This window comes from Neopsephotus bourkii, unplaced genomic scaffold (assembly GCF_033783945.1).
Source record: "Neopsephotus bourkii isolate Nb327-2 ecotype Australia unplaced genomic scaffold, CSIRO-AGI_Nbou_v1 NB_1053, whole genome shotgun sequence".
Taxonomy (NCBI): Eukaryota; Metazoa; Chordata; class Aves; order Psittaciformes; family Psittacidae; genus Neopsephotus; species Neopsephotus bourkii.
Window position 1 is genome coordinate 2965014 of NW_026901542.1, and position 27921 is coordinate 2992934.

Sequence of the window (27921 nt, forward strand, 5' to 3'; positions counted from 1 at the left end):
ATATTCACACTGCATCACTTCCCCATATTAAATTTTTTGACTGGTCTTTTCCTTAACTAGGGATTTCACACAAACAGCAACAAGAGACTGTTTACTTTATAATGTTCTTTTATTTAAATAACCGACTTGTGCTAACTTGCTGCCAGCCTAGGAGCAGCAAGCAATGCCAATCCAAAAGAGGAATCTTTACAAGGTTGAAAGGGCACGGCAGGATTTTTTTAAGTGGAGCACAGTGCATGCAAATTCAGGAGCTTCATTCCTGTAATGAAAACTGAAGAAAGAAAGAAGTAAAATAACCTTTATTAGACTAAACCTTTGCTAGATGTGTTAGGTACTTCAGTGGGAAGGTTGATTGGTTTGCCTGTTTGTTTTCTTCATTACACCTGATTCTTTATTTGAACTGATACATAAGATACTGGCTGATAAAACATTCCGAGTTACTTTTCCTGCACATTTGTTCATCCTGTTCTCATGGATTCCAAATCATTTCAGAGAGAACAGCAAAACAGGAGCAGCTACATTTGTCCAAACCCACACAAACCTGACTGATTTCTCCAAGGCTGTATGAAGGAGCTCTGTGGGAGTCTGGGGAAAGGTGGTGTAGTTCCACATTGATTTTAAAAGATGACAAGATATGGGGTAAACACTGACCTTGTAAAGGTCCCATGGGCCACTCCCAAAGGCTCAGAAGCACTGCTCAGTTCCCAAGTCTGAGTGAACACTGGGACTACAATTCTAATCATGTACCAGGATCCCACTAGATCTAGAACTTAATGCACCCAAATGTTCCTTACAAACTGGGTACGACCTGGTCTCACCAGAACAAAAACACAAATGCTAGGACCCAGCACCTAAGTAAACCTCCCAAGTTGCATGATCAGGACACCACCACAACGACCACCAGCTCTGTGTGCCTCCCTTCTTATTTCCATTAAATAAAATGCCTCAATGAGGATGCATGCAAACAGAACTGCAGTGGATGGGAAGGAGAAGAGGAGGGCAAAATGCACTTCAGCTGAAATAAAACAATCGAAACAAAAACTGACTTGAAGCCAAATCATTAAATCAAATGAAAACAAGGGGGAAAATGTCACAGTTTGTTCTTGCAGGATTTGGGGAGGTTCCAATTGCATTTGTTTTGTAGCTTTCTCTATTCTGAATGTCAGCTACAGCTTTGGTGTGTCATCCAGCAAGGGCTGTCGTCCAGCTCAAATGATACGCAAAGTCCTACAAGTCACAATGGACTGATGCAGGAGGCTAGAAGGACCTTTCTCTAAACGAGCATACGCATACACATTTTTCCCTCAACTGTATTGACCATTCATACTTGTATCCTAAAAAAACATTAATCATATTGTTTCTGGCCAGAACTCTGGCTCATCTACAAGCGATACACTTGTGTGTTTAAAGTCATTTGGGCACAGCTGAGAACACAAATCCACTGTGGCACAAGAGGGTGAAAAGGTACCAAGAGCCTTGACACACATAGAATCATAGAATAGTTAGGATTGAAAAGGACCTTAAGATCATCAAGTTCCAACCCCCCTGCCATGGGCAGGGACACCTCGCTCTAAACCATATCACCCAAGGCCTCCGCCAACCTGGCCTTGAACACTGCCAGGGATGGAGCATTCACAACCTCCCTGGACAACCCATTCCAGTGCCTCAACACCCTAACAGAAAGAATTTCCTCCTTATATCCAATCTAAACTTCCACTGTTTACGTTTTAACCCATTACCCCTTGTCCTATCACTACAGTCCCTAATGAAGAGTCCATCCCCAGCATCCCTATATGCCCCCTTCAGATACTGGGCTTGAATACAGCTGCAATGTCTCTGATCTGAAATAACCAAACATTATTAAGTACCTAACTTGCTTGTGAAATCGGGAGTAGTTTGTGCATTTGCGTAAGTAATCATTCATTCAAAGTGCTTTGTTTGTAATGTTTTCTTCTCCATGGTCAAAATCCCCAGGGAATTTTTGCTTGGTTTGTTAAGCTTGTTTACTTGCTTTTTTAACTTCTGAGGTTTTTTAACGTAAAGAAACATTAAAAATTGACAACTATGCACATGAAACTAAACCAGAACATATTTAATAGGGGAAAACCTTCTACCCAATGTGATAGAATGAGATAATTGAGTGGTAGCAAGACCTCAACCATTTTTGCCAGCAACTGGCACTGACTTGAATGACTACTTAGGAAAGAGCTTGCAAAACCAAGACTGAGGCAAGCTACAGTTGTAATATATTATACATTCACTGTAGATTAAGAATAGTACCACCAAAATCTGTCTAAAAGCATTCTGCAAAAGAGATGATACAAGACTATCTTGACAGCGATTATACTAATGGCTGGGTTAAGCCTCTCAACTTATGTACTGGCTTCTTCTAGAAACCAAGGAAAGTCACATCAAGCTGAATCTTTCTGTAATGCTAAGCTTACCTTCCCACAGCCCAGCTACTGCCTTCCTCTGCTGAAACAGCCTCCTTTGCATCCCTGTGAGACTACAAAACAAACTGTTCAGGTGCTAGCCACTAAAATACAAACAAGCTCTTTCAAAACCTGGACAACCCCCTGAGATGATCTTGAGACTGGGGCTATGAAATCAACTCTTTACAGCTCAGACATACTCAACTAGAACATGCTGTGTAGAATGGGGAAGGTAGATCTTTCCCTCCAGCCTGGCCACCTAGTACACAAGAAGAATCCAACTGCTTCAGTGAAACTGTGAAATGAACAGTGTGGCTGTTCGGCATGATTCCCTGCCTGGATTACAGATCAGGGAAATGTCCGTTCAGTGGTGGTGGGCCTCAACATGTCAGCAGCTCAATACAAACAGCCATAGAGGGCAGCTTTGCTTGGTTTGTAGATCTGTATGACACAGGCAAATTGATGAAGAGAGAACAACTGGCGGATTTACACCACTATAGACACCCGTTTGAGCATCAGGACTAGGCATCACAGCCCTCTCAACCTCCGGGTTAATTTGTCAGAGCACAAAACTAAAACACTTCGACATCTCTCATCCTCCCTTGGCTGCGGTCACTTCAGCAGGAAGTGGTTTTGCACCAGGATTACAAGTGGGAACCATTTACTGTAAGGTAAAGCAGCCCAGCTGCATCGCAACAAGTCAAGTATGCTCTTCCAAAAGTATGTAGAGTCCATAACAGAGGGTTTCATGACTTTTGGACTCAGTAGGCAAAAAATAAAGAAAGATGCAAATAAATACAGTAAAGGTGCTAGTGATTGCATCTACAATAGCATATTCCTGATGATTTTTCAAACCTTTTGCAAATGAAAGGATAAGAAACCTAAAAGGTTCAGGACAACCTGAACTTTGAATGTGTAGGTGTCCAGATTGGAAGTCTGTAGAGGCTGAGGCAGCTGATTTGCTGCTTCAATTGTATTGCAAGCAATACAGATCCTAGCACACTAGACTGTTACTAAAACTCCCAGCAAACTGCTAAAGAAAACATCTTTGTGTGCTCCCAAACATTTCTGAGAGGAATATACGGAATGTGCACATCAACACATGCGGAACCACATCAACACAATTAGGAATTTTTAAAGGCATACATGATACAGGAAACCACTCTTCTTTGCCATAAGAAATACTACCCTTTTCACTGTAACTAAGTCATCATGCTAGATACTATCACCAGGAGAGAGGGTGCTACTCATTGGGGACCTATTACATGATAACAAAGGGATGAAGATAAATTATGACTTCTGTTCTTGTTACAAAAATTCCACTCCTAGAAAATTAAAATGTGTGATGTATAGTAAGTTCTGCCCCAGGTATTTATTACTGTAATACTTTCTGGTGATTGATAGGTTCCGGGTTATCAATTATACGATGCAATGACTTTTCTGATTACCAAATTTCTCTAGTCTATATTCCAATACTATTCTCAGTTCCTCACAAATTCTGAAGACTCTTTTTGTGTGCTCCCTCATAGGTAGTATCAAATATTACTTACAATAATGTTCATTAGGTTTTTCATGGCCAATACCACTATAAAACCTATTACGATTGAACAAGGACACAGAGGTAACCTAGAGTAGGATTCCTGCATGCTTCTCCGTTTCAAGACAGGTTCCAGCTCCATTTTAAAAGGTTGCAGCTACTATAGCTTTATAAAGATATATCTGCATTTATACATGCACACACTTAGAGCCCTTGAGGTACAAAGCAGTTTTCTAGAAGCTGCTTTGAGAATACCTTGAAAGCTGTGGAGAAAATCAAGCCTATCTTGTTTGCCTTGCTACTGCCATCTGTGGCACATGCACCTAAGTTATGCTTGGCTGCATGCTGTCATAGGAGCACTTTGTGTCAAAGTGACCTAACAACAAACAAAAATATCACACCAAGAAACGCTGTTAACACTGCGACACAGACTGAAGAGCATAGGAAAAATAATGCATTGCCTTCCAGCCCTACTGCTACTGTAATAAGGGCATGACACACATAAGAACTGCTAAAAGACTGAATTTACTTTCAGTCCCTAGTCACATAGCATGGGTAAGATGAAAAAAGCTATGCAAGTCGTGACAACGGAGAGGACGTGAGGAGGAAGCAGTGTTGTCAGCCTTTTCCAAATGAAAAAGCAGGCTACTGAAGGTAAACAAAGCCTTATCAATTAAAAACAAAGTACAAAATTCATGGCAATAATAAACCATACAAGCAGGTTATGCTAGGTGTAGATGCAGCTGGATTACATTAACAACTCTTCTCCAAAGAGTTAAAACACAATTCAAGCTTCTCAAAGATATGTTCTAGGGGTGAACTGGGTCATGCAATGACACACTGTAGAAGATTAACACTCACCATGGCACTTCTGGATTAGGATAATGGTTGGTGTAGATACTCCTGTACCCTCTGAGCAACACACCACAGCACCCGCCCTCTTGTTTCTCATCCTTCAAGTGTCCGCAAGACCTACTCATGCTCTCTGCTCAGTCATTTTCTCTCAAAACCTCCTTTGCCTGTGGTCAGTTTGCTGCTCCTGAGGACCTTCCACCTGCAGACTGTGTTTCACAGAATCACTTCGGGTGGAGGAAACCTCATGAGATCATCTAGCCCAACCCCAATCATTTGTGGATGACCTGGAGGGTTTATGGTTTTTTCCCCCAATAGAACTGGTTTATCCCTCTTTGCAAAGGTTTGGATCTCTCATCCTAGTTAAGAGTCACCTCTGGTTTTGTAGGGTATAACTGGTCTTTACCCACATTAGGGTTAATTACATTTCGCTCTCCAAACTTCTAAGTGTTTAGGCTGATTGATTTTCATACAGCACAATAGTGAGCTTGAAGCAGCAGCATGAGATCCATCCTAATTTCCCAAATGACCACACTGATGTGGTTTCTATGAAAGAGTAACTTCTGACACAAGAACGGTCAACAGTCACAACTTAGAGCTCCAGAAAACCCAAACTTTTATTCCCCACAGCAAAAACATCACAGTGAGGCAAGGGGGAAGGAGGCCATCAGTGGAAAAACATTACATCTGAAGCATGCCAGATACATCCAAAAACTCTGTTGCTAGCCACAGGTCTCCAGCAGCAGACTGTGCAAACAGCAGCAGATGGAAGGGTAAGGAAAGAAACTGTAAAGAGAATTCAGGTATCAGCAGAAATGAGGAGGAAGGGGTAGAGAGACCACACCTGAGAGGAGAGGAGGGACACCCATGCCATCAGCTATACTGACATGCTTGGAAAAACCTCTACTCATGTGATACCTGTTTTGATGCCTGGAATAGGAAAGGTTAGAAGGATTTTGAATCGAGAACATGAAAGAGTAGGGATACCAAGGAAACCACCCATAAGAAGGGCAGACTGACAGAAAGCATATAAAGGGGGAGACAAGCTACTGTTGTCAGAGGTACCAAGGAAGCTGGGGAGGACCAGAGCTCAGGCTCTCCGGCAAGAAGTTTTAAGCCAAATATGAATGGAATTCATCCTTCTGTGAATGCTCCTGCTAGCCCCAGTGAATCAGCTACAGGTTCTAGACATATGCCCAATTTATAAACTTGGATGTATTAAAATTAGAAATGCTTTCAAATCCACATTCCTTTGCTTTTGTAGACTTGTTTTAACTGAGTACCATTAAAAGATACTCAAGTGCCCCAAAGAGTAGTTTTAGGGAGAATTCAAAGGCACCAGTTTGATTATTGAGTATCAGGTGTTCAATGCCCCTTTGTGTCATTGAAAATCTCTCCTTATACTACAATAACTCCACCAACGCTCCAGATCTCCAGAGTACAGAAAGACACCCATCCCCTCCTTAGCACATTAACTCAATATCACACAATGACTACAACATAGATAATGTTTCATGGACTATTTATTTCATGCTATCTCCTACAAAATCAAAACTCTGAAGATTTCCACCACTTCCTTTCAGTAGCTATTCCACAATCTAAACTAGTTCATTGTGAAAGCCTCCTTTTATCTTAAATCCTTTCTATTTCTAACATCATTATGCTACTTTTACCTCTACCTCTTCAAACATTAAATAATTCCTTCATTTTAAACCTCTAAGAATCTTCTAATAGTAGACACTTATACAACACTTTTGTCATTCTTTGGACAAGTTGCACATACACAGGTTCTTTCAAAAGCTTTCTTAGTATGCCAGTCCTTTTTGCTGTGTAATCAGGTTTGATGTTCTTCTCTTCAGAAAAGTATCAGTAAATTCTAGAGAAACCCAGAGTGAAAGCAATAACCCAGATGCAATCTCAGTTTTAAAAAAACCCTCAAGCTCCCAGATTTCACTACATTTCCTTATGCTTCAAACACTAACAGTGTATGCAGGGATCCTTAAGATCATCAATGAACAGGGTAGACAGAGCTTTCCTCAAGTCCACCCCACTCCCTGAATGGGTGCTGAGCAAACTGCAGGCTGTTTCAAGTTCAAAGGATGTTAGCCAATGTTACAGGAAATCTTATGAGTGCCTTTGGAACAGCTGTGGCCCAATACACAGATGCGTGCTTGGGGAGTTATTAAAATAGAACTTATTGATTTCAACCACACAAAAGCTCCTTTGGAACTTTCTGGATCATTACACAACTGTATTTAGAGACTGGTAGACTTCCAGGCATGGAGTCAAGGCTGGCATGTGTCATCTTCTCTTGATAGGATAAACAGTATGGATGTTAACACCCTCTTATTATACTTAAATAACCATTTAAGCTGGGGAAACTATAAACATTGCTGTACCAGAGAGCACAACTCTAAAACTGGAGGACTTTTTCTTATTATACTCCCTCTATGTTTTCAGAGAGGTGAAATTGCCACTCAAATTCCACTAAAAGATTTCTCAGTTACGGATCACTGGCAATATTGATTGTAATGGCTCCTTTGGAAATATTACAGTCTATTGTAACAATGTTGCTGCTGCTGCAAATATGTTAATCTGCTAAAAACCTTGTGAACACTCTTAGTCTACTTTTCCTTTTAGACCATGCCCATTGCTTTAGCACCTTACAACAACATAGTTGTGAGCAGCATCAGCCAAGATGGCTCAACAAAAATGTCAGTTTTCTGAACTCACACTTCTCTCTGGAGTCATCAGGACCACACACCCCCAAAAATGGAAATGCAAACTAAATGTTGGCAAACATAACAAATAATGAGAATTTTTTGCTGTAAAATTCTTCCACGTTGAAAATGGCTAGAGCACTTTTTCCCACCTAGACATGGACGTAGTTCTGGGCAACCTGATCTAGTTGAAGGTGTCCCTTCTCATTGCAGGGGATTGGACTAAATGACCTTTGAATATCCTTTCCAATCCAAGCAACTCTATGATTCTGGGGTTTACAAGGGAAGAAAAAAAAAAGACAAAAAAATTACATTTACTCCATAAATGGGGCTATAACTTGAATAACTTATTTGCTACAAGTTTAAGTTTTTAAAGTTCAGTAACATCTACCTAGCATACCTGAGTGAACATTCATAGTGGGTGTTTATGATGGAAAACACAACCAGGCAAGGCAAAAATAAAACCCCGCACAATTAAAGTACCCTTTCTTATCATATTTCTTCTCAGATTTTCCTGAGAAGAAATCCTTTGGACAAACATGAGAATGGAAAAATTATCAGTTAAAAATTATCAGTTCTGAGACAAAATATAGAGGAATTGAGACAAAAGATTGACAAGGGGAAAAAAGTCAATGCAAAATAATTCTTTTACTGCTTATTCAGCTGTACTGCAGCAGTGCAGGTAGGAGATCTGCACCTTGGCACACAACCAGATGGGACAATACACAGGGAATTGAAGAATCACTACATGGAAGTACAGTTTCCCATGACAGCTATATATAATCTTCCAGCTCTTACCCACTGGTTTTAAATAACTTATAAACTAAGCTCTGTAGCTCCCTTAAGACTCAGTGGAAGCAGAGAAGTTAGCAATTCTTGGAGTTATTTTTCCAAGCCAGCACCTATATGCCCTGGAGGATACAGACTAGAAGAACATATGCAAGGCAGGGGAAAGTAAGAAACCTATTTCCCACATCTTATAAGCAAGCAGTGGGGGAAAAACAGACATTATGACTGATTTTGATGAAAGGACATGTAGGAAATGCTGCGGTCCTCTGTGAATCTCACTGGAGAACAAGCCACACTGCAGGGAGGGGAGAAACCATAAAAAAACCCATTAACCCAGCTAGTCTCAGCCATGCTTCGTGATTACAGAACTATGTCACAGCAAAAGCAATTACATAAGGATAGCAAGACCCCATTTTCCCTTGTCACTACCCCTTGCAAATGCAATCCTCCCCCAGCAATACGGAAAGATGGGCTTTGACAGCTTCCCAGAAGAGTCACCATCCCTCTCTCAGAGTACACAGGCTGCAGGGGCTGGGTTCTCTCTGGCACACAGGACAGAAGCTGTCCTGCTGTCAACATCACATCTTTAACTTCAGCCAAGGCCACTGCCAGGAGCAGCTACCCAGTGAGCAGCCATCTGCACTCAGCTGCTCCTGATAGGCACATCAACTTGGAGAGAGGCATCCTTGGCTTCCACTCCTCCATCCTTCCATCCTGACCCTTTTCAGAGCACAAACCAGGGCTCTGCCCTGCACCACCATACTGACACCCTCTCCATGTGTTTGCCTTCCATACAAGCACATCATACTCATCTTCAGTTTTCCAACAAATACGCCAGGTCAAGCCCTGAGATAATACTAGGCTAAAGGGTTTTGTACTTGCAGCATTTTAGAAGAGGCCTCACTGCAAAGGTAGGAACAATGCAAATGTGATTCTGTCTGTTATTCATCAGTATGAATGGTTTTGGGTGATAGTGAACATATGAAGAGATCATGGTTATTTGAATTAACCTGAACAACCAAGTTCTCCTTAAAAAAGAAGTTTTAGAGAATCAGCATTGTCCCAGTAGAAAACAAATCCCCAGGGACTTCAATTTACTGCAGATATTAGGTACAACCAGGCTGTGAAAAGCCTGCGTCAAGCCCATGAGAACACAATAAAATACAACATCCCCCTAAATGGAGTCACACTCTCACCAATTAGTAAACATGGATACTAATTCATTCCAAAGGCTGGAGTAGCAGAGGCTGGAAATGGCAGCTGTCCCACCAAGCCCAGACAAAGCCATAGAAGCCACACTGCTTGGCAACATTTCCCTAGGGGATCTGAGCAGGTAAGGGACAGTGCCTACATCAGCAAGAAGGTATCATTCCTCTCCCCACAATGAGGCTTCTGCCACAGTTCATGCTCTATAAGAACTTAAGAGACTGAAAGGCGAGTGGAAACCTCATAGGAGCCTTGCAGTATCTGAAGGGGGCCTACAAGGATGCTGGAGAGGGACTCTTCATCAGGGACTGTAGCAACAGGACCAGGGGTAATGGGTTTCAACTTAAACGGGAGGGGGGGGGTTAGGTCAGATATAAGGAAGAAATTCTTTACTGTGAGGGTGGTGAGGCACTGGAATGGGTTGCCCAAGGAAGTTGTGAATGCTCCATCCCTGGCAGTGTTCAAAGCCAGGCTGGACAGAGCCTCAGGCAACACAGTCTTGTCTGAGTCCCTGCCCATGGCATGAGGTTGGAACTAGATGATCTTCAGGTTCTTTCCAACCCAAACCATTCTATAATTCTATGACAACAGCCCATATCAAAACACATGGCAAGAGACAAAAGTATTTATGAGGGAATATTTAATTTCTGCTTATTTCCTTTCCCTCCCCCCAAAAAGCCCACTGTAGAAAAACAAAGGAAAGAAATCCATGTGAAATGCCTTTTCTTGCAATAAACAATGATATAACTTTTAGAGCAGTACTTAAAACAACTTTATTGTTCTACACTTATACTTTTGTGATGCTTTATGTGCCTAATATACACTCTCAGCAACACTGAAACTTTCAGCATTAACAGTGGCAATCCCCAAATGCTGCAAGCCAAGTTTCCTGTCATTCCTTTAACATTATTTGTTATCAACTATGCATTAATGATTACATAGAGGGATCACAAGACTTCCTTCTCTGAAAGCCTGCATTTCCATGTTATCTGCCAAAAATTAGGTTCCCATTCACTTCCTCACCCTCTGCTGCACCATTACAAGCATCAATCACAAGTTTGCAACATTTCAAGTTTTTTCTTCCCATAACTTTTTTCCACTTCTATTTCACTGATAAGCCAGCATGGCAGTAGTTGCCAAGCAGCACATTCTCCAGTATTAGACATATTCATGACTACTCAGCAGTGTATGGTTACACAGCGGGTAAGCGCAGCCTAGTTCTCAGTATGGTTTAGGATGGGAGCTGAATGCAGGATTCTCATACTACCTCCCCTCCTTTATCTGGGCAAGCTCTTCAGGCAGCAGGCACTTCCCAAACACCTCCTCTTGGCACCACTACTAATAGGAGGAGGAAGAGGATGGCAAATATTCAGTTCTTCTGGAGCAAGGGGATACGTCATGGCAGCCATCCCTGCTCTACAGGCCCCAACAGAAGCAGCCCAGCTCTTCAGGGCTCTCCTTCAACATCCAACTCCATTCCCCAGCAGCATCGATCACCACCCTGGCAGTGCCATACCACAGTGGTTACTGTTTGCATGGGTACGGAGGCTACTTTGGAACATGCCAGAGGGGGAAGAGGATAGAACCAGTGGGAAGAAAACATAAGCTGTTGCTTCAAATACAGCAAACCCTGGATCTCTTTGGCTACTACGTTGTCATAGAGTAATTGCTCACATTAGGCATTTCTAACACTGAGACACATTTCAGTACTTATCAAAATTAAAATCTATTATTTCAGTCTTTCTGAAAACTAAGGGGTGAAGGGCTTTCTTTGTCGCTGAAAAACTCTTGGAGTTATTATCTACAGATGATTGCCATGCTGGAGGTCCCACATTTTGAGGATTCAGTGCTTCTGAGAGAAACCAGCTTGCTCCAAGGCAGAAAAAGCTGCAGATAGGTATTCACTCTGCAGTCAGCATGTCAGCCATGCCAGTTGGCAACATTAGCAACCTCTCCCCCAGCTGTCTGTTACTGCTCCTCTGGGAGACAAGTACAGCTAGTGAAATGGGATTTTACAGGACTCTCTAATCCATGTCACTGCAGTTAGCCAGGTTCACTCCTGATGCTAGCCAACTCTGCTATCAACAGACATGGGAATGCTCATATAATCTCTTGCTTTGGCAAAGTTGTGGGGACAGTAACCTCTAGCTCCCAGGTGGTGACAAACAGCTGGGAACAGTAATATTTTCAGCAGGCTCAGCTGGAACCTGGAGAAAGCATCTGTCCATAGTTTCAGTGACAGGTGGCAAGGAAAAAAAAGTGCGTGTGAAGCACATAGGCAATATAAAGCCTGTTTCTATGGGAGAAAGTTAATGTGCATCTAGTTTTAAAGCTTTCTGTTTAGATCCTTTATTTAGTAATGTCCAGAGATGATGTCATGGGCCAAAACCTGTCATCTTTCCAAAGGGATACTAGATATATAGTAATATTGTCTCATTAGAACTTTAAAATAATGGACTAATGATCCAGTCATGCAGCAACAGGTAACAAATAATTTACACCAAGAGGACTATTTTAGGGGTTTTCTTTCTGCCAGCAGTCTGTGCCAGCAAGTGCCAATTCAAAGAACAGGAGTGCTGAGTCCTATCATGCATCCCACTGACAGATTAAATTGTTTCTTTGGTGTAGCATAGCACATCTTGTTCCTTATCAGAATATACCATATCTTGCCTCTAGAACGCTCCCTCCTCATCAGAAATATCAAATATTATTTATAACCATATTGAGTTACATATCCTAACTGGCAGAGGAAAAAGCTTATCCTCTGAATGAGTTCCAAGTTCTACATTCACATACACAAGCTCCAGCATTTTCATGGCTACCATGTACTTAGCATCTTTCCCTTAAATACACGTTCCTGTGCTTGTAACCATCTGACCGCACTCTTCTGTCCACCCTTCTTTGAGGAATATATACACCTTCTGATGGGCATATACTTTTTTCCTTTCTGGTGGCTCTCATTACTTGGTTGGCAGTGTACCTTTCACCACTCTCCACTCCTGCTGGAGGTGGTTGGAAAGCGTCTCCATTACTACACCTACACTCTTTGGGCAAAGATAGTCTGACACATCGTATTCATTATCAACCACAAAGCAAGATCCAGAAAGACTACCAAAATACTCTTTCTGTAAAATGTATACAATACAGAATCTAAAGGGAGGGGGGAAGGTGACAGAATAACACTGTAGAGGAGTGCCAGAGGCAACGAAGTTATTCTTGTAGCCCTTTTTTAGATTCTCACACCTCAGAACACCCATTTCCCACTGCAAGTTGAAATGCCTGGCTTCATGGGGATCTTCAATTTGCTTAACATTAAGTCCCCTGAGCGTAGACTCAGGTCAGATAAATATGACCCATCCAAAACCTTCAGCAGTCTCTGGGCTCTGTTCAGTTTTCCCTGCAGTTTCATATGCAACAAGTGCTCTTGCAGCAACACGATTTTCATATTTGCATAGGACAATGGCTACACTGACTTTCACCTCCACCAATCTCCTTAAACTGTGTTAACGCAGTATATTTACAAAGAAAGAATGGCAATTGGTACTCCTCCAAGAGCCTTCTTTAAACACATTAATTACACTTCAATCCACCCACCTAATTTGGGCTTTACCTTTAGTATCAGCCCCTTTTTTGCAAAGGGAAAATAAAGGTATTGAAAATTTCACTGACTTATGTAAGCAGTCACCAACAGAGGGAAGTCTGTGGTGTAGATATTCTGACTTCTGTTCTGCTGCTCTGACCAGCAGAGGAATAATTTTCCTCTCAACATATTTTGACATCATAATATCTGCTGTTGGCTAGGAAGCGCTGGCAGATGTTCACATACAGCAACACTAGCACTTTGGAAGACTTCTTCCTGTTCTCTATTCATAATTCTTTCTTCCCGCAAGTGACAATTACTTCGCAAATCACGTTTCCAGAAAGAGAAGCCCCTGCAGCTAACTACAGCCAGATTATGGTGGCATTCCAGTGCTGCCATCCACTACAACCAAGGAACATCAGGCACCTAAAAAAAGCCTAAGAATTCAAGACCACACACAGTATCTAATCCTGTTGAACAGGAAGAGTTCTGTTTCTCAAATCTTCAGGAAGAAACAGATACTTTCTTTAAGATTTGTACAGTGACAGAGCACACAGGTGCACAAAAAGCAAGCCCAAGTGACTGCAAATTTCAAATGGCCATAACTATTTCTAAATCAGGAACTGTATAAGAAGGAATATAAATGTTCTTGATTGGACTGTAACAGACTAAAACTACCTTTAGAGAGTAATTGCTTACTGTGTAATATACCTTTGAAATATAAATTTCTTTGAAAATCAATTATGCAAAGAAGAATTTGTCAGAACAGCCAATTAGATGCTAAACCCCTTGTATTGAAAAATGATGCTACATCTAATTAAGCAGTCAAAACTGACTTTTCACCTAGAAACAGAAAGAAAGAGACTACTCTGCTTTAGCTGTACATGCAATTTTCCCATCATACACCTTTAATTGGCAGTTCAAACTGCCACTTTAATAATTTCTTTCTAAAATAAAGAACAGCATTTAGGCTTCTTGTATGTTTTAAGCATATGTAAAGTAAGGCTTTTCACCAGTTGAGAATGCCGCCTATCAAAAACCCAACATACTAAAATGTCGTAAATATGCATATGGTACAACACAAAAAAATCAGTATGTCAAGAAACCAAAAGGCAAAGGATCACAAGTAAAAGCTTCCAGAGTACGTTCACAGATCATTTGAAGTCATTTGTGTCCTTTTCACAAAATCATTTGGGCCTAGGACTAAGGCTTTAGCTGGAATAAGGAAAAAACACATAGGCAAAGCCTAAATTTAAAGTCAGCATATACATACCCTTGAAATCACACTCTGCAAGTACATACATTAAGAAGCATATATTGCAGCAATGTTCCTACAGTGCGAGCTCTAACAGCAGAGCAAAAGTGACTTAAGTGGACCCAGTGGTCTGATCAAGGAAGGAAATGTCTCCATTTCTAAATGCAAGTTTGAAAATGAAAATCTGTCTGCTCAGTCAGGACACCATGTACTATAAGAAAATCTGCAGCCATCGTATGCAATAGCAGGAAAAATATCTCCAGTCCTGCAGGGCGCTGAAGACTTCCCCAGGGATACTGAGTGACTTCAACCACCATTTCAACCCAAGTGGTTTTGTTCTTGTTATTCCCCCAGTTCTTCTCAACTAGATAAAAAAAGGTTGGTGTGAAAACGCAAAACTCCCATCTCCTTTGTTACGACTAAACTGCTAAACCATTCGGGAACTATGCACACTCGTAATTACACAGAAAGAGGGAACAACTTGCAGAAAATTCCTTAGTAACCCAGTATTATTTTTTTTTTGAGCTAACACTGAGAAAATATACAATAAAAAGTCTCATTCTTACAAACCTCTAATCCTGTTACCATTGAAGTCAAAGGGAGTTTTTCGTCCTCACCCCAAACCATTACAACACAATAAGGCCTAAACTCAGAGCCATACCTTAAAAGTCACAGCTATTTCAGGACACAAACCCCAGAGCCCCACAAACACGTTGCCATTCTAAGCAGTCAGAGGGCTCGGCTCTGCAGCCCCAAGCCCACCACGGATGTTTAAAACCGGCATGTGTCAGTGTTTCCGAACACATATGCCTATGCACTTCCACATTAATGCTCAGAGTGACACATGCTGGCTGTACCGGGGAAGAACACCGCTACAGAGGTCACCTCAAAGTGAAAAAAAGAGCCTTTGGCAACTATTAGATTCTGATAAATTAGCTCATTAATGCAAACATGAGAAAGAAATTCCCTTTCCAGATCTTATCTCGCTTGAATTACAACTCTTCTGTATGGGAAACACTGCCTCTTGCCTGTTGCGCTGGAAACGCTTTCAGCTCCAAGCTGAAACTCCTGCCATGACACAGAAGCCAGCAAATCAAGTCTCCCTGTTTTAAAACTACAGGCTGATGTAGAGATTCGCTCTTGCTTCATTACATATCGAGCCGTATTCTTTGTCCTTGTTTTGTTATGTTTCTAAGGAGCATTTCATCATCTTTCAGAAAAGACACTTCTTTCTAAAGGTTATTTTGAGGCTTTTTTTAAATTAAGATATGGGGGGGTATTCTGAAGATGTTCTTTACTCCAGCTTCACTTAACTTACAAGTGTGTTGTTAAAGTGTAATTCAGAAATACACTTACAACAAGCAAGTGTATGCAAAGTAATATATGCCAATAAATTCAGCTAGCCAGCGAGTTATTTTACAGTCCCTTACGAGTTACAATATAAGGAATTTTAATTCTTTTTTAATAAACCTTCTAAATGTATCTTTGAAAGATGGAACAAGAATACCATTTTATTTCTATTCCCAAAATTAGCAAAGAAAAAAAAAAAATCCCAAGCCCTGAGAGCCTAAAACTCATTCTTTGTTTCTCACGAGGGTATGACACAGAGACTCACAAGGGTCACTTTCCCGTGATAAAAAAACAGGGTATTCTGATTTTTAGCCATCTGCCTCTCTCCTCCGGGGCACTTCATTTCAGCGTTTTGCTCGATTCACATGAAACTTTCAGTGAGCAGCTCCTTAGCTGGAACTGGGGTATGTTTAGCGTTTCCCAAGTAAAGCAGTCAAGAGTGGGTGGTGCTATTATTCATCACTGCACCCCACGACTCACAAAATAAGCCATCTGCCATCCCCGTTCCTGCTGTACTTTAATTAAGCGTCTACCAGTCAAAGAAAGAAAAAGGGGGGGGGGGCTGAGAGAGAAAAAGATCGGGAGGAGGGAAGAGGAATGGAAGGGAAGGGGACAGGAGGGGAAGGTGAAAGACGACGGATGCCTGAGGAGCGGGCAGCTCCCTCGCTGGGGGTGCCGGCGAGATCCCGGGCGCTGAAGTTGCGCGGTGCCGGGCGGGCCGTACCTGAGAAAAGGAAGGCTTTGCTCCCGTTGTGCAGTCCCGGCACCTGGCGCACGCCCTCCACGGAGCCTCCCAGCTGTAGCTCGGACAGCACGTCTATTTGCAGCGAGGGGTCCACGCCAAAGCCTGCAACTGATCCAGAAAGTGCCGTCACCCGACCGGCCGACACGGCAACTTTCCGAGCACCCCACTCCTCCCGCCGCAGCTCCCCGCACCTGAGGCCGCCCGGGTATCCGAGCATCCCCTGGCCCCGCTTCCCGGTGCTCTCCCGGAGGGTCCAGCATCCGCCTACCTGGCCCCAGGCAGAGAAGAAAGCAGAGCGTGCTCAAGCGGATGCCGGACTCCATGGTACACCGATGCGCTCAGTCCATAGTCCCCCTCCTCCGGCTGCTGCGGGTGAAAAACCTCCGGGGCAGAGGCTGGGTCCCTCCCCGCCTCTCACCGGGAGGAGCGGACCCCCCGCCGCCCCGCAGCGCGCATCCTGGCGGGCGCAGCGCCAACCCGTGCCTGCTGGAGCACACAAAGGCGAGGGGCGGGCGGGCAGAGCAGCCCTCTGCCCGCGGGCAGACAATGAGGGGGAGCCCGCTGGAGCCTGATGCTGCTGCCGCCGCGCGAGTGAGCGAGGCCGCGGCTACCGGGAGGTGGAGGTGGAGGTGGAGGCGGCGCGCCCCTGCCCCGCAGCCCCTCGGCCGGAGGGGGGGAGCCGCCGCCGCAGCCTCCACCCGGCTCCCGCGGGAGCTCCGCTCTCCTCCCCGCCGTCCAGCGGGGACAGCGGCGGCAGCGGGCGGGGCCGCCGGTTTATGCCGCGGCCGCGGGAGCCGCCCACCGCCTCCGCCGGGCCGGGAGGAGGCACCGCCCCGCCCGGCGGGCAGCGCTGGGCGCAGCGGGCGAGGGACCCGGTGTCCGGGATGCCGGCGGGCTGGGACCGCTGAGCCGGGGAGTGGAGTGGAGCGGGGCCGGGGTCCGGGGAGAGCGGGGCCAACGGGTAGCCCCGCGGGAGGCAGCGGCTGTAGTGGCCGGCGGCGCTTGCAGTGAGCAGTGAGCCCTCGGGCGCTCCCGGCCTCCCGGCGATGCGGCCTCGGCGCTTTGTTGTTGCCCCCCGTGCTTGAAGTGACCGCTTGAACTCCCGTCCCGAGGCAAAGCTGTCAAACACTGGCGAAACCTCAGCTCGGTCTCTGAGCACGAATAGAAGTGATTCGGGTGGGAGAGAACCGGGACGCTTCTAGTAGTTGACTAAGATGAGAGCGTGCGGAGCTAGCGCAGGGCTGTCAGACGGAGGTTCCCATTTGCTCTGTCGTGAAGGACGACTTTACACAGCAGTCCTGTCCTCGGTTCCTTAACAAGCCCTCCTCACCCCCAGCAAGTGACATTTCTGTGCCTTACTTTGCGTGCCTATAAAAGGGGGCTAAGAATAGCCTTATTCTTCCATTCCTTTTCAGACTCACAATGTGCCAGGCAGAAATGTCTTGTTGCCAGTTTGTCGTATTTGTCATATGAAGGTTTTTGTTTTTTTCCCATTTCACATGTATGGTAGTAAGACCCTGAAGTCAGCTGGTGATTCCAGTGCTGTTTATTGACATCCCCCAAATTTATCCTCTATGATCTTTACAAATAATAAAATCTTTGCAAGTAACCTTTACACATCTTTCCCAATCATAAATTGAAAGGCTGAAAGGAAAAGGGTTTTTTCCCCCTTTTTTTTGCTTTCAGAGATGAACATGGGAGTCAATGGTAAATCTCTTTTCCAGACCAGATTAACCAGCTGAGATCCTAAAGAAGAGACAAAGCAAACACCTTCTTTCCTATAAGGGGGGGGGAAGGAGAAAGGAGTTTTCAAAAAGTGCAAAAATACAACCCGTCCTTCAGCCCAAATCCACAGCAGTGCCAGTCTGCTGCACCACCCATGTCACCCTCAGAAGAGGTACAGGCTGCTCCTGAGGGTGGTGGAGCCAGTACAGCCCCATGAGAGGTGCTTCTCCAGCCACTTCCCATTGCAACTGGTCTAAAAACCAAAAAAGGAATCCAGCTACTGCTACCACCTGTGTAACTGGTCACAGAGTGGCCCTAAACTTACATCTTACAGGGGCAGAGGAGATAGTGGCATCCTACCCATCCTCATCAGCCTAGCACCTCTTCTATACCACAGGTATGTCTCCAGCCTGTTAGTGGCATGGAACCATGCTTCTGAGCTCACGAAATCCGCTGGCTGCCAGAGTGGTCTAAGGAGTGATGTGTTTCCTTGCGGGAGTTAATGGACAGCAGCCACGCTTTGGTGATTGCTTTCATGCTCTTTCAATCACATTGGTTACAGATAACTGAACCAGAAACAATTAATTTGAGAAGAAATGGCTTCAAAATCCAGAGCAATAATGGTGCATAATGAGCCCCACCACCAGTTGAGTCAGGCACACAAGAGCACAAACCAAGAGGCAAACATTTGCCTTGAGTTCTTTGCATCTGCCAGGAGCCCCTGACATTTTCCATTAACTGGTGCTGCTGGAGTGGAGGAAGCATGTAAATCAGGTGGAGACCACCCCTTTTATAATCCATTTCCCTCTCAATAGATCTCCAGGGAGTGGCCACTCATCTTCGTGTCACATACATGAAAAATCACTCAAAATGCCATCCAACCTGCTTTATCTCTTCCCGCTTATCCATATGGAGCCTAGGACAGACAGTATACACGTTACACAGGGCTATGTTTCTGCTATCGGAGATGTCAATAGTGATTCAATTTAGCTAACCAACAAGTAAGTGAACAGCAAAATAAGAATTTCTACCAATACATGGAATATGATATGGATGATTAGATCTTTCAAATAGTTGCTTAAACCTAATACATATTTCTACCCATGGAATCACTTCCTGATCAGTCTAAAAACACAGTTTCACAGTCTTTCTGGGCATGTCTCTTCTTAAATCTGGATATTATGGAAATACCTAGAAGAAAGTGAGGTTTATGCCTTCATCTGGCTGGAATGCTCTTCCTTTTGATGGAAATTATGTCTTTTAGCCAAGAGATCTACATATACTTCATACTGATGCTCATGATAACCTACTTCACACATGGCAAAGGGTGACAGACCTAAGAAAATGGTATAGCATATACGTATCTGTAATAACTGCATTGATGAAGCACAATATTGCAATGCTTTCTATATAAAAGCCTCTGTCTAAAGAAACCCATTTCAGATATTAGCCTTTACATTGCTCAGAAGATATCTCAATGTTAGCTTATTTTTCTGTTGGTTTCTTTTTTTTCAGGGGGAGGGGTTGTGGGGAGGGGGTGAGGAGAGCTGAGATAGTTCTGCTCCCTACAAACACAAGAGGTGGGATTACTCAAGGAATCATCTGCAGAATACAAGGCTATCTGGCTGCAGGATTTCTGTGGCTTTCAATAGAATATCATCCGCTTGTAGGTATTACAACATCTACACTGAAACAACCTTCTCTTTATGAAACCTCTAAGATGAAATGACATCCTGCAATTCCACAACAATGGGCATGTCGAAAGTACCACACTTACAGTTTGTCCAAGTATAAGTGAAAAGGCTTTCTGAGGAGCTGACATTGGACTTGGCCACCAGATCTCCCAGAAGGGCAAATGGTCTGGGCAGGGATGTCCCTGCTGGACAGGTAAGTGAGCCTGAATTCCTTCAGTCCCATTAGCAGGAGCACACTGGGAACACAGCTTTGATGCTCTGTAATACAAGTGACTTATAAAAAGTCTCCTGATCAATGAGGTTTTTGGATTAAATAGATATCATGATATTGACATCCCCCTCACCAAAACTGCTACTAGAGCCTAAAAACAGGTCTTTTGAATAATGGCTAATATTTCACAACAATTTTCATGTCAAACAGTTAAGGGATGTGTTACAAGCCCCAAATTCATGAATGACTGCAAAGGGAATCTCATATTAATTACGCTCCTATTAATTATGTGCTAATAAACTGAACTGAGTAAAGCTCTTAAAGCATGCAGATGACACTCTTGCACTGGGAAAGCATTACCTCTTTTACTGCAGCTTATCTGTGTCTATTTATTTTTAAAGAAAAACATGAATATTTTATTCACGGTAGTTTTACCCATGTATTCCTATGCCGGAACCTGGAGAGTCCATGTGAATTTAAGGAATACGTAAGGATTGTCACTGACCTACTTATAAAACACTGATGCGACTTCTTTTTTTTAGAGAGTATAGGAAAGAGTCTTCCTCGTATTGCAAAATACACATAGTTGTTTCCTCAACATTATTGTGCTTTAATGCAGCATTTATACAGAAAAATATTTGTAAAACATGATGTTCCATAATTAATACTTTTTGAAGTGGAACAAGGAGAATAGTCTGTTGTCATAGAGAAGCAGCTTTTTGAGTAAATTTGGTACTGCTAGGGATGAGGGCTTTTATTAGTTACAGTCAGCGAAAATGCAGGCAAATTATGCTGCAGCGGTTTCTGTTAATACCCTTCAACGTGGACTTCTGTCTGCACTATTATATGATTATGATCCAGATTTTTCATCCACAAAAACAGCGTATAAAAACTGTATAGTTGTTGTATGATGTGTAGAATGCCATATGGGAGTGAGACCACCACGCTCATTTTCACTTGTTTTCTAAGTGATGGCTTCAACAGTGAGGAACAAAGCTCAGGCGCTGCTGTTCTTGACTAAATCTCAGACGTTTATTATATAGACTTTTCTTGCTAAATTCATGACCAGAGGTAGGAACTTCACCTGTGGCAGCCTTTCCCTCCAACACATATGCATATCTACTTGTTTCTGTAAAGCAGATGATTTGCTTTTGCAATTTCATTAGCCTCCTCACAGCTCCCCCCGCCTTGCATAGTCTCCTCTTCCTGATTCCCCAAATGCTTTCTGCCCTTTAACAGCTTTTTCCCACAGAGAGAGGTGCTGCCTCTCTTCTCCCTCTCTCACACAGAAACGTGCATGAACACCCACTCCTTGCACATCTTCCCTTTGCAATTTGTCCATCTTGCAGCCTCCTCTAGGTGAGGGCTGGTACCTGTATTAGCATCCTGCACACTGCAGGTTTCCCATCTCAGAAATGCACTCTGCCTTTCTGACCAGGAAAGCCTCAGAGAACTTGAGATTTAAATGCAGCATTTGGCAAAGACCCAGCAGAGACTGTCAAACTGACTGAGCTACCCCCCCAACCATGACAGTACCAGCCCCCTTAAAAAGCCTTGGCATCAAAAGCATTCCTCTTAAGCACACATCAGCTGAGGAGACATCACCCATTTTAGTTATAGTTATGAATGTTTCATAAAGATTTGATATTGCCCCACTTGTAATTGTGAAAATTACTTACCATCAGAAAACAGTGCTGTGAAACAAAGGCTATTGCTATTTAAGGAACACACTTAAAGTTTCATGTCTTCCTGGGTTTTTATACCACCTTTGCTTGAGGATACATCATATCTTGAGCCTGAGGTTGCAGCTTTGGCAAGCGGACTGATGCAATCAGAGTGGAGAATCAGCATCAGGAGTGGTAGAAATTACCAGGTGGTTGTTAGGGTCACATTCTTTTGAGCACAGAAAGAAATGGAGGCAGTTACATTAATGAGAGGTGGAGATGAAAGTACTTTTCAGAAGTTTTCCCAAAGATACTTGTTTGGTTCAAGGGCAAGGAAGAAAGGCTGGAGCTGCGGTCTGTGCTCTCGTTTTCCTGAATTTGAACTTAGACTCTTCAGAGTTGCAAGGTGCTCACATTAACCTTTCTTGCTAGAGTCTTGTTTTTCATACCAGCTTTATTTTCTTCCTCCAAGAGGGTGCGTATCCCTTTGATGTAAGGTAGAAGTGATAGACTGCCCTGCTGGCAGCCTTCACACATTATGATGCCTAAAAATGTCTTTTCACAGAAAATGCCAGCTACGAGTGCTGGTGGTGTATTTGGTGCGTGGAACCATATGAAGTAAGAAGAGGATAGTTCATGGTAAGGGTTTAATTATCTCAGTTCTGTCAGTCCAGACTGCAATAACAATTAGGCAAGATTGGAGTTAAATTATAAAATTACCTTGACCTGAGTGTGCCCTGTGTTTTGATCATTTTGCTATCTGAAGTATTATCCGTTATTAAAAAATGGATCAGCATATCCATCACAAGTATTTATGATAACAAACCTGGCATGACAGGATTTTAATCTGGTATGTTTTACTCTTGTAATAAAGAAAAATAATCTACACAGCCCTCACTGGAGCCAGACACTGACTGGAGTATGAGTCCCTGAAGGAAGCTGGGTGCAATATTTTCCTTCTTCTACCACCTAATGTAGTATGGTAATCCCACCTGTGAGTGCCAAAGCAGAGAGAGGATTTCTGATAATAGAAGACACTACTGTAGAAAACAAAGGGAAAACAAAACCGAGAAGCTGAGAATCAAATCAGAACAAATCCATAGCTGACAGCAGAATTTGTTAATGATCACAAGAGGCTTGATGAATTCTCCAGGCTATATTTTCATTAAAAGAAGATGCCATTTTAGAGAACATGCTGTGCTTACAGGGTAGTCACAGACATTAGGGGATGACATTTACAGCTTACTGTGGTGGCTGGAGTCAAAGGAGAAGTTCCAGGCAGCTTTCAACCAGAGACTAGACACAGAGCTGGTCCCCAAGGCCGTGATCACTCGGAAGGAACATCAAATACTTGTGGTACTGGGCTCTGCTTTCCTTCTCATGTGCACAAGCTGCTATATCAACATATTTCCCAAATCCAGCTCAGATAATTTAAAAGAAATCCAATCTGCCTGGTGTGTCACTGACATGCATCCATTTAGTTTTCAGTTGAGCAAAGACAGATTTTGGGTCTTGCATTGTAGGCAGAGGAAAAAATAGTTTAAAATGTGCTTATGACCTCAAAAGTACAAATTTAACAGTTCCTAGTATAGTCTAATTACTTCAGCAACATTGGGAGAGAAAGTGTCACAGGATCTCTTACAATGTCTGACAAATAATAGGCATACAGTTTTCATACCCAAAGGCATATTTACTGGGCAAACTAGAATAGTTTCAACGATTCTACCAGTCTATCTGGTGATGAAGGCCTTTAAATAGCATCACGTTGTGTAGTAGCATTAACACATCATGCTCCAGTTCTTAAAGGAATTCATATTACTGCTGCCTAAGGGGGAAAATGTAGAAGAAAGGGAACAGCTTGGGTTGCAAGGGGCTTGTCCTTATCATGGTGCAGACACCTAAGCTGTATCAGCCTCTCTTGCTCTGAGACCTGTGAAGACTTGTTAGCTGAGATGTTGTAGTGCTGGGACACCATAGGTGGCTTCTGGACCTGAGGAAGCAACTTTGAACAGCACTGCACCTTGGCATGGCAACGCCTGGGGATTTCTGAACCCAGTCTCACCACACTTTCCTGCAGCTAAGGGGAGACCCAGCTTGCATCATCAGGAAGAAGAAATGCATGCTGAGCCTTAGCCCACACTTCGTTAGGGTAGACCTACAGGTGTAATAAAAGAAACCCCAATTCTAAAGAGCCAGAACCAACAGTCTAGTAATAAATTTGATTGGCCTTTCCAAAGTGTAAATGTACATTAGGTAATTTAAGTTTTGTATCATTTTAGCCACAAAATTTAACTTCTCCATTAATTCATATAGCAAAATCATTATTGAACATGATACTAATACGAATTCCATTAATCAATTTTTTGAACAAACAAAAGGAAGAAAGATATTTGGGCCCATATTTTCTTAAAAATTAGCATCTATTGACTAATTTTAACACGTTTTGGAACATGCTTCTTGTTCCCTTAATAGCAGAAATGCACGTAGGGCTAGGAGGACCGGGTTCAAGTACCTGCTTCATCTGATTACAACATATGCTTAATCCTGGGTTATCTCTATTGCTAGTGAGCACCCAACTCTTGAGTTATTTCTAGCAGAAAATTTTCACTATAAAATGCTTGATTAGTCCTAATCTAAGTGGTCTGTTTTTCAGAAGTCTGAGCACTAGACATTTCTCATGAGCATCGCTTGCAGTTTTACTCATTACTTGTTCAAGCACAAGTAAAGCTAGAGATTCTGTATTTTATCATAGTTGCTTGGCTATGGGAGTTAAACTAATGGGGATCTGCAGTAGCTTTAATACATAACTATTGATGATAAAACAATTTTAGAAGCTGGGAATTCCTTGCATCCTTAATTTTAACAACAGTGTAAACTCAAGAAATAAAACACCTAAATTAACATCAGTGGTTTCTTCTTGGATGAGGAGGATTCAGGAGCCAGGCATGCTAAATCACAGGTGTGTATGTAACAGAAAGGTACAGAGGTACAGGAGGGGAGAGTTACTGAGGATTGAGAAACCAGTACCAGGCTGGGAAGAAATGAAGCAACTGTGAATAAGTAACGTTTATTAGAAGGGAAGATCAAAAGACATTCAATGATGATTAGCTTTTTTTAGAAGAGGATAAAGGCAGTAGGAGTTAAAGTGTGCAACCTCAGTGGTTTCACTGAGGGGAACTCGGGGTGTGTAGGAGAAACTGACTGTTTAGCACAAATTTTAGACCCTAGAAAAACAAATCCAGTGCTGTAAACACACAACGTATCTATGGATCAAAATGATTAAGCATGAAGAAATACTATATGCAATAGAGCTCATTAGCTTACTAACAGCAGGGTTCAGTTCAGAGAGTATGGTCCCAAGTGCAATTTACATGAGTATTTCCCTTGAAGGTGATAGAAGTATGGAAGAATGGAATCACATTCAGAACAAAAAGAAAATTAAGCAAAATATCAGCGTTTTTAAATGAAAAAAAAATTAAAACAGGTCTTTTTCTTCCAGAGAAATAATTATTTTTTTAAATGTGATTTATAACTTTAGAGTGGAGGCTATTTATAACCTGTGTTTTAGCAGATCTCCACAGTTCAAAACAAAGAAACAAGGAAAGACATAGGATAATTAAATGGTAAAGTTCAAGGATTAATTTTGATCCCCAAAGCATCTTTCAGGAATGGACACCTAGTTAAAGCAATGCAAATAAAATGGAACATTTTGCAGGCAAAATAAAAATCATACAGTAAGATGAAGCTCAGAAAATATGCAAAAACAGTCAAATGCATGACAAAAAATAAGTGATGCAAGTAAATCACATACAGAAAGCTGACTGTTATATGTAGGCTTGCAAGACTTCTAAGTGTAAAGGAAGAAAGCACAGGGTGACAAAAAATTGCAGTGAAGATACATGATTTATTTGGTGTCAGAAAAGAAGGGCGGGGGGTGAATCTTTACTCTGAAGTTGCATGTAATGATGTGAAAGCCCTTCTAGATAAAAGATATTTAAAATATCAGTGGTATAACAACTCCAGAAATACATGTTCCAATAATTAATGGTACAAAGTGGAACTCATCAGAGATTCTGAGGAAATCCTAAGAATGAAGCACAATTTCAGCCTACCATAATTTATCATTAAAGATGTGTAATTTGTCATTAAAACAGCCACTCTGGTGGATAACTGGAAAATGGCCAACACTGGAGCAATCTTTAAAATAGGTCTTAAGACTGCCCCTCAGAACTGAAATCTACAAAGTCTTAATTTATTAATGGGGAAAATAATTGAGAAAATAAATTAAAATAATTGTAAAACACCTACAGGTAAAATGTAGGAGAGAAAAAAATCAGGATGTATATACTGCAAGTCAGCACAGATCAGCAGAGATAAATTGATATACTTATCAGTAAGGATAAATTGTGCTTTCCCAACCTGTTCAAATGTTATAAAGACTTAGCAAAATATTGACTAAAAGAGAAGCACAGGAGACGCATTTACAGAGACATTTGATAATATCATTCACATGAAGCTTTTAAGGAAACTCGGTAACCCTGGGGTAGGAGATAAAGTCTTTGTTATGGGTTAAAGAGAGAGAAAAGGATGAGGATGAATGGCAGATGATTGGGATGAAAAAGCGCTAAGAGTGTGATGCACAGGGACTGTACCAGAGGACCACTGCTAGGATTAATTCCACTCTTTCTCTGGCCCCATCTATTTATTAATGACCAGGAAGAGAGGGAATACAATGAGATGGCAAAACTGCTGACAACACAAAGCTGTTAAATTAGATAAAACTGAGGTGTCTGTAAATAACTCTTGGGACTTGTTGCAAAGCTAGCAACAGGAAAGGAAATATGTTCAGCATAAGCAACTGCAGAGATATGGCCATAAAACAAACTGCTTAAACTGCTTACAGTCATTAATGGGATCTGAATGAATTACAAGAGAGTAATTTGTATTTGGGACTGATTTGTATTTGGGAGAGGAGAATGACTATGTTTTGTTGCTTATTTACAGCTAGAGGGACTGTTTTAAAGTAGCAGATAGTACAATGTACCTTTTTTACTTTTTTGACCTATTTTAATTGTTTTGTTTTCATTTTACCTGAACCTTTCCTAATATCTGCATAGTGCTCAATACCCCTAGTGATATACCACCACTGAGAAGGGCAGTGTCTGCCTCTCTCTTCATAGCTGAGAAATCTTGGCAAGCAAATGGCTCTGAACGGTGGGGCCAGCTAAGCAGTCTGTCATAGCCTCATTCCTTTGCCCAGTCTCGAGCCAGAGGACTCCTGCTGTGGGAGCTTTTATATCTTTTCATAAAAAAGACCGACGACATGCTAAAGATAGCCTCTGCTTACATGGGGCGAGCCAAACCGCACAGAGGAGAATGAACAGCCTGTCCTTATTGCAAGGTATTTTTACAGATTACACTGCTGATGGGGAGGTTTCACTGCAAACTCCCATTGCCCGACGCACTGAACAATTTCCTTCCCTTCTTCTGACCCCAAGTGGGCCAGAAAACATGACAGGCAGTAGGAAGAGGAGGAAAATGCCAGGAGTGCACTGAAAACCTTATGCTGGACTCAGTCCTTTTTTTTTTCCTTTCACTGATGTAAATGTGGAGTAGCTTGGCAGAGACACGTCTCAGCAATAGGGTGAGAGAGACAGAGCAGCATGTGGATGGACCAGCACTTGGGTACCAAGCTGTCATTGCTAGTACCCAGCTCCAAAGTGTGGACACTGCTGGCATCTCCATCATTCCTGCTCATCCATGTGGGTGAGTTCAGCCCTGACCTGGTGAAGACGGTACAGCTGACAGGATGCTACATGTTTGCCTTGATATCCTACTGTAGCCAACCTCTAAGGAAGTTATACATCAGTGGAAAGGGGAATTCACTTCTTCAGCTCTTCAGGTGACTGGAATATCCCTTAGGGGATGGGAATAACTCAGTAAGGACAACATACATACAGAGCAGCAAATCTTGTATGAAAGCTTGAGATGAGGCACATGACACAGAAATGGTAATGTTAGTGCTACCCAGCCTGGCCTTTCCTACTTGTACTTACCCACCTTGCTCTGCATTTGTTTTAGTTTAAAGTATCTTTCTAACAGATGAGTAGAAATGCATACGATCTTCTGAGCCCAATGTCTTTTACACTGCTACTGGCTCC

At 42.5% G+C, this 27921-nt stretch overlaps 1 protein-coding gene across 1 annotated transcript in view; it reads right to left on the reverse strand.

The window, feature by feature from the left end:
• The window catches only part of NELL2 (neural EGFL like 2), a 156350-nt gene extending 139336 nt beyond the window's left edge, over positions 1-17014 (reverse strand). Inside the window, exons 1-2 of the mRNA XM_061361200.1 lie at positions 16735-17014; positions 16446-16574 (exon numbers count right to left, since the gene is read on the reverse strand). Of these exons, the coding sequence (XP_061217184.1) occupies positions 16446-16574; positions 16735-16789 (184 nt within the window). The 5' untranslated portion in view covers positions 16790-17014. The remainder of the gene's footprint in view (positions 1-16445; positions 16575-16734) is intronic.
• Positions 17015-27921: the final 10907 nt, after the last annotated feature.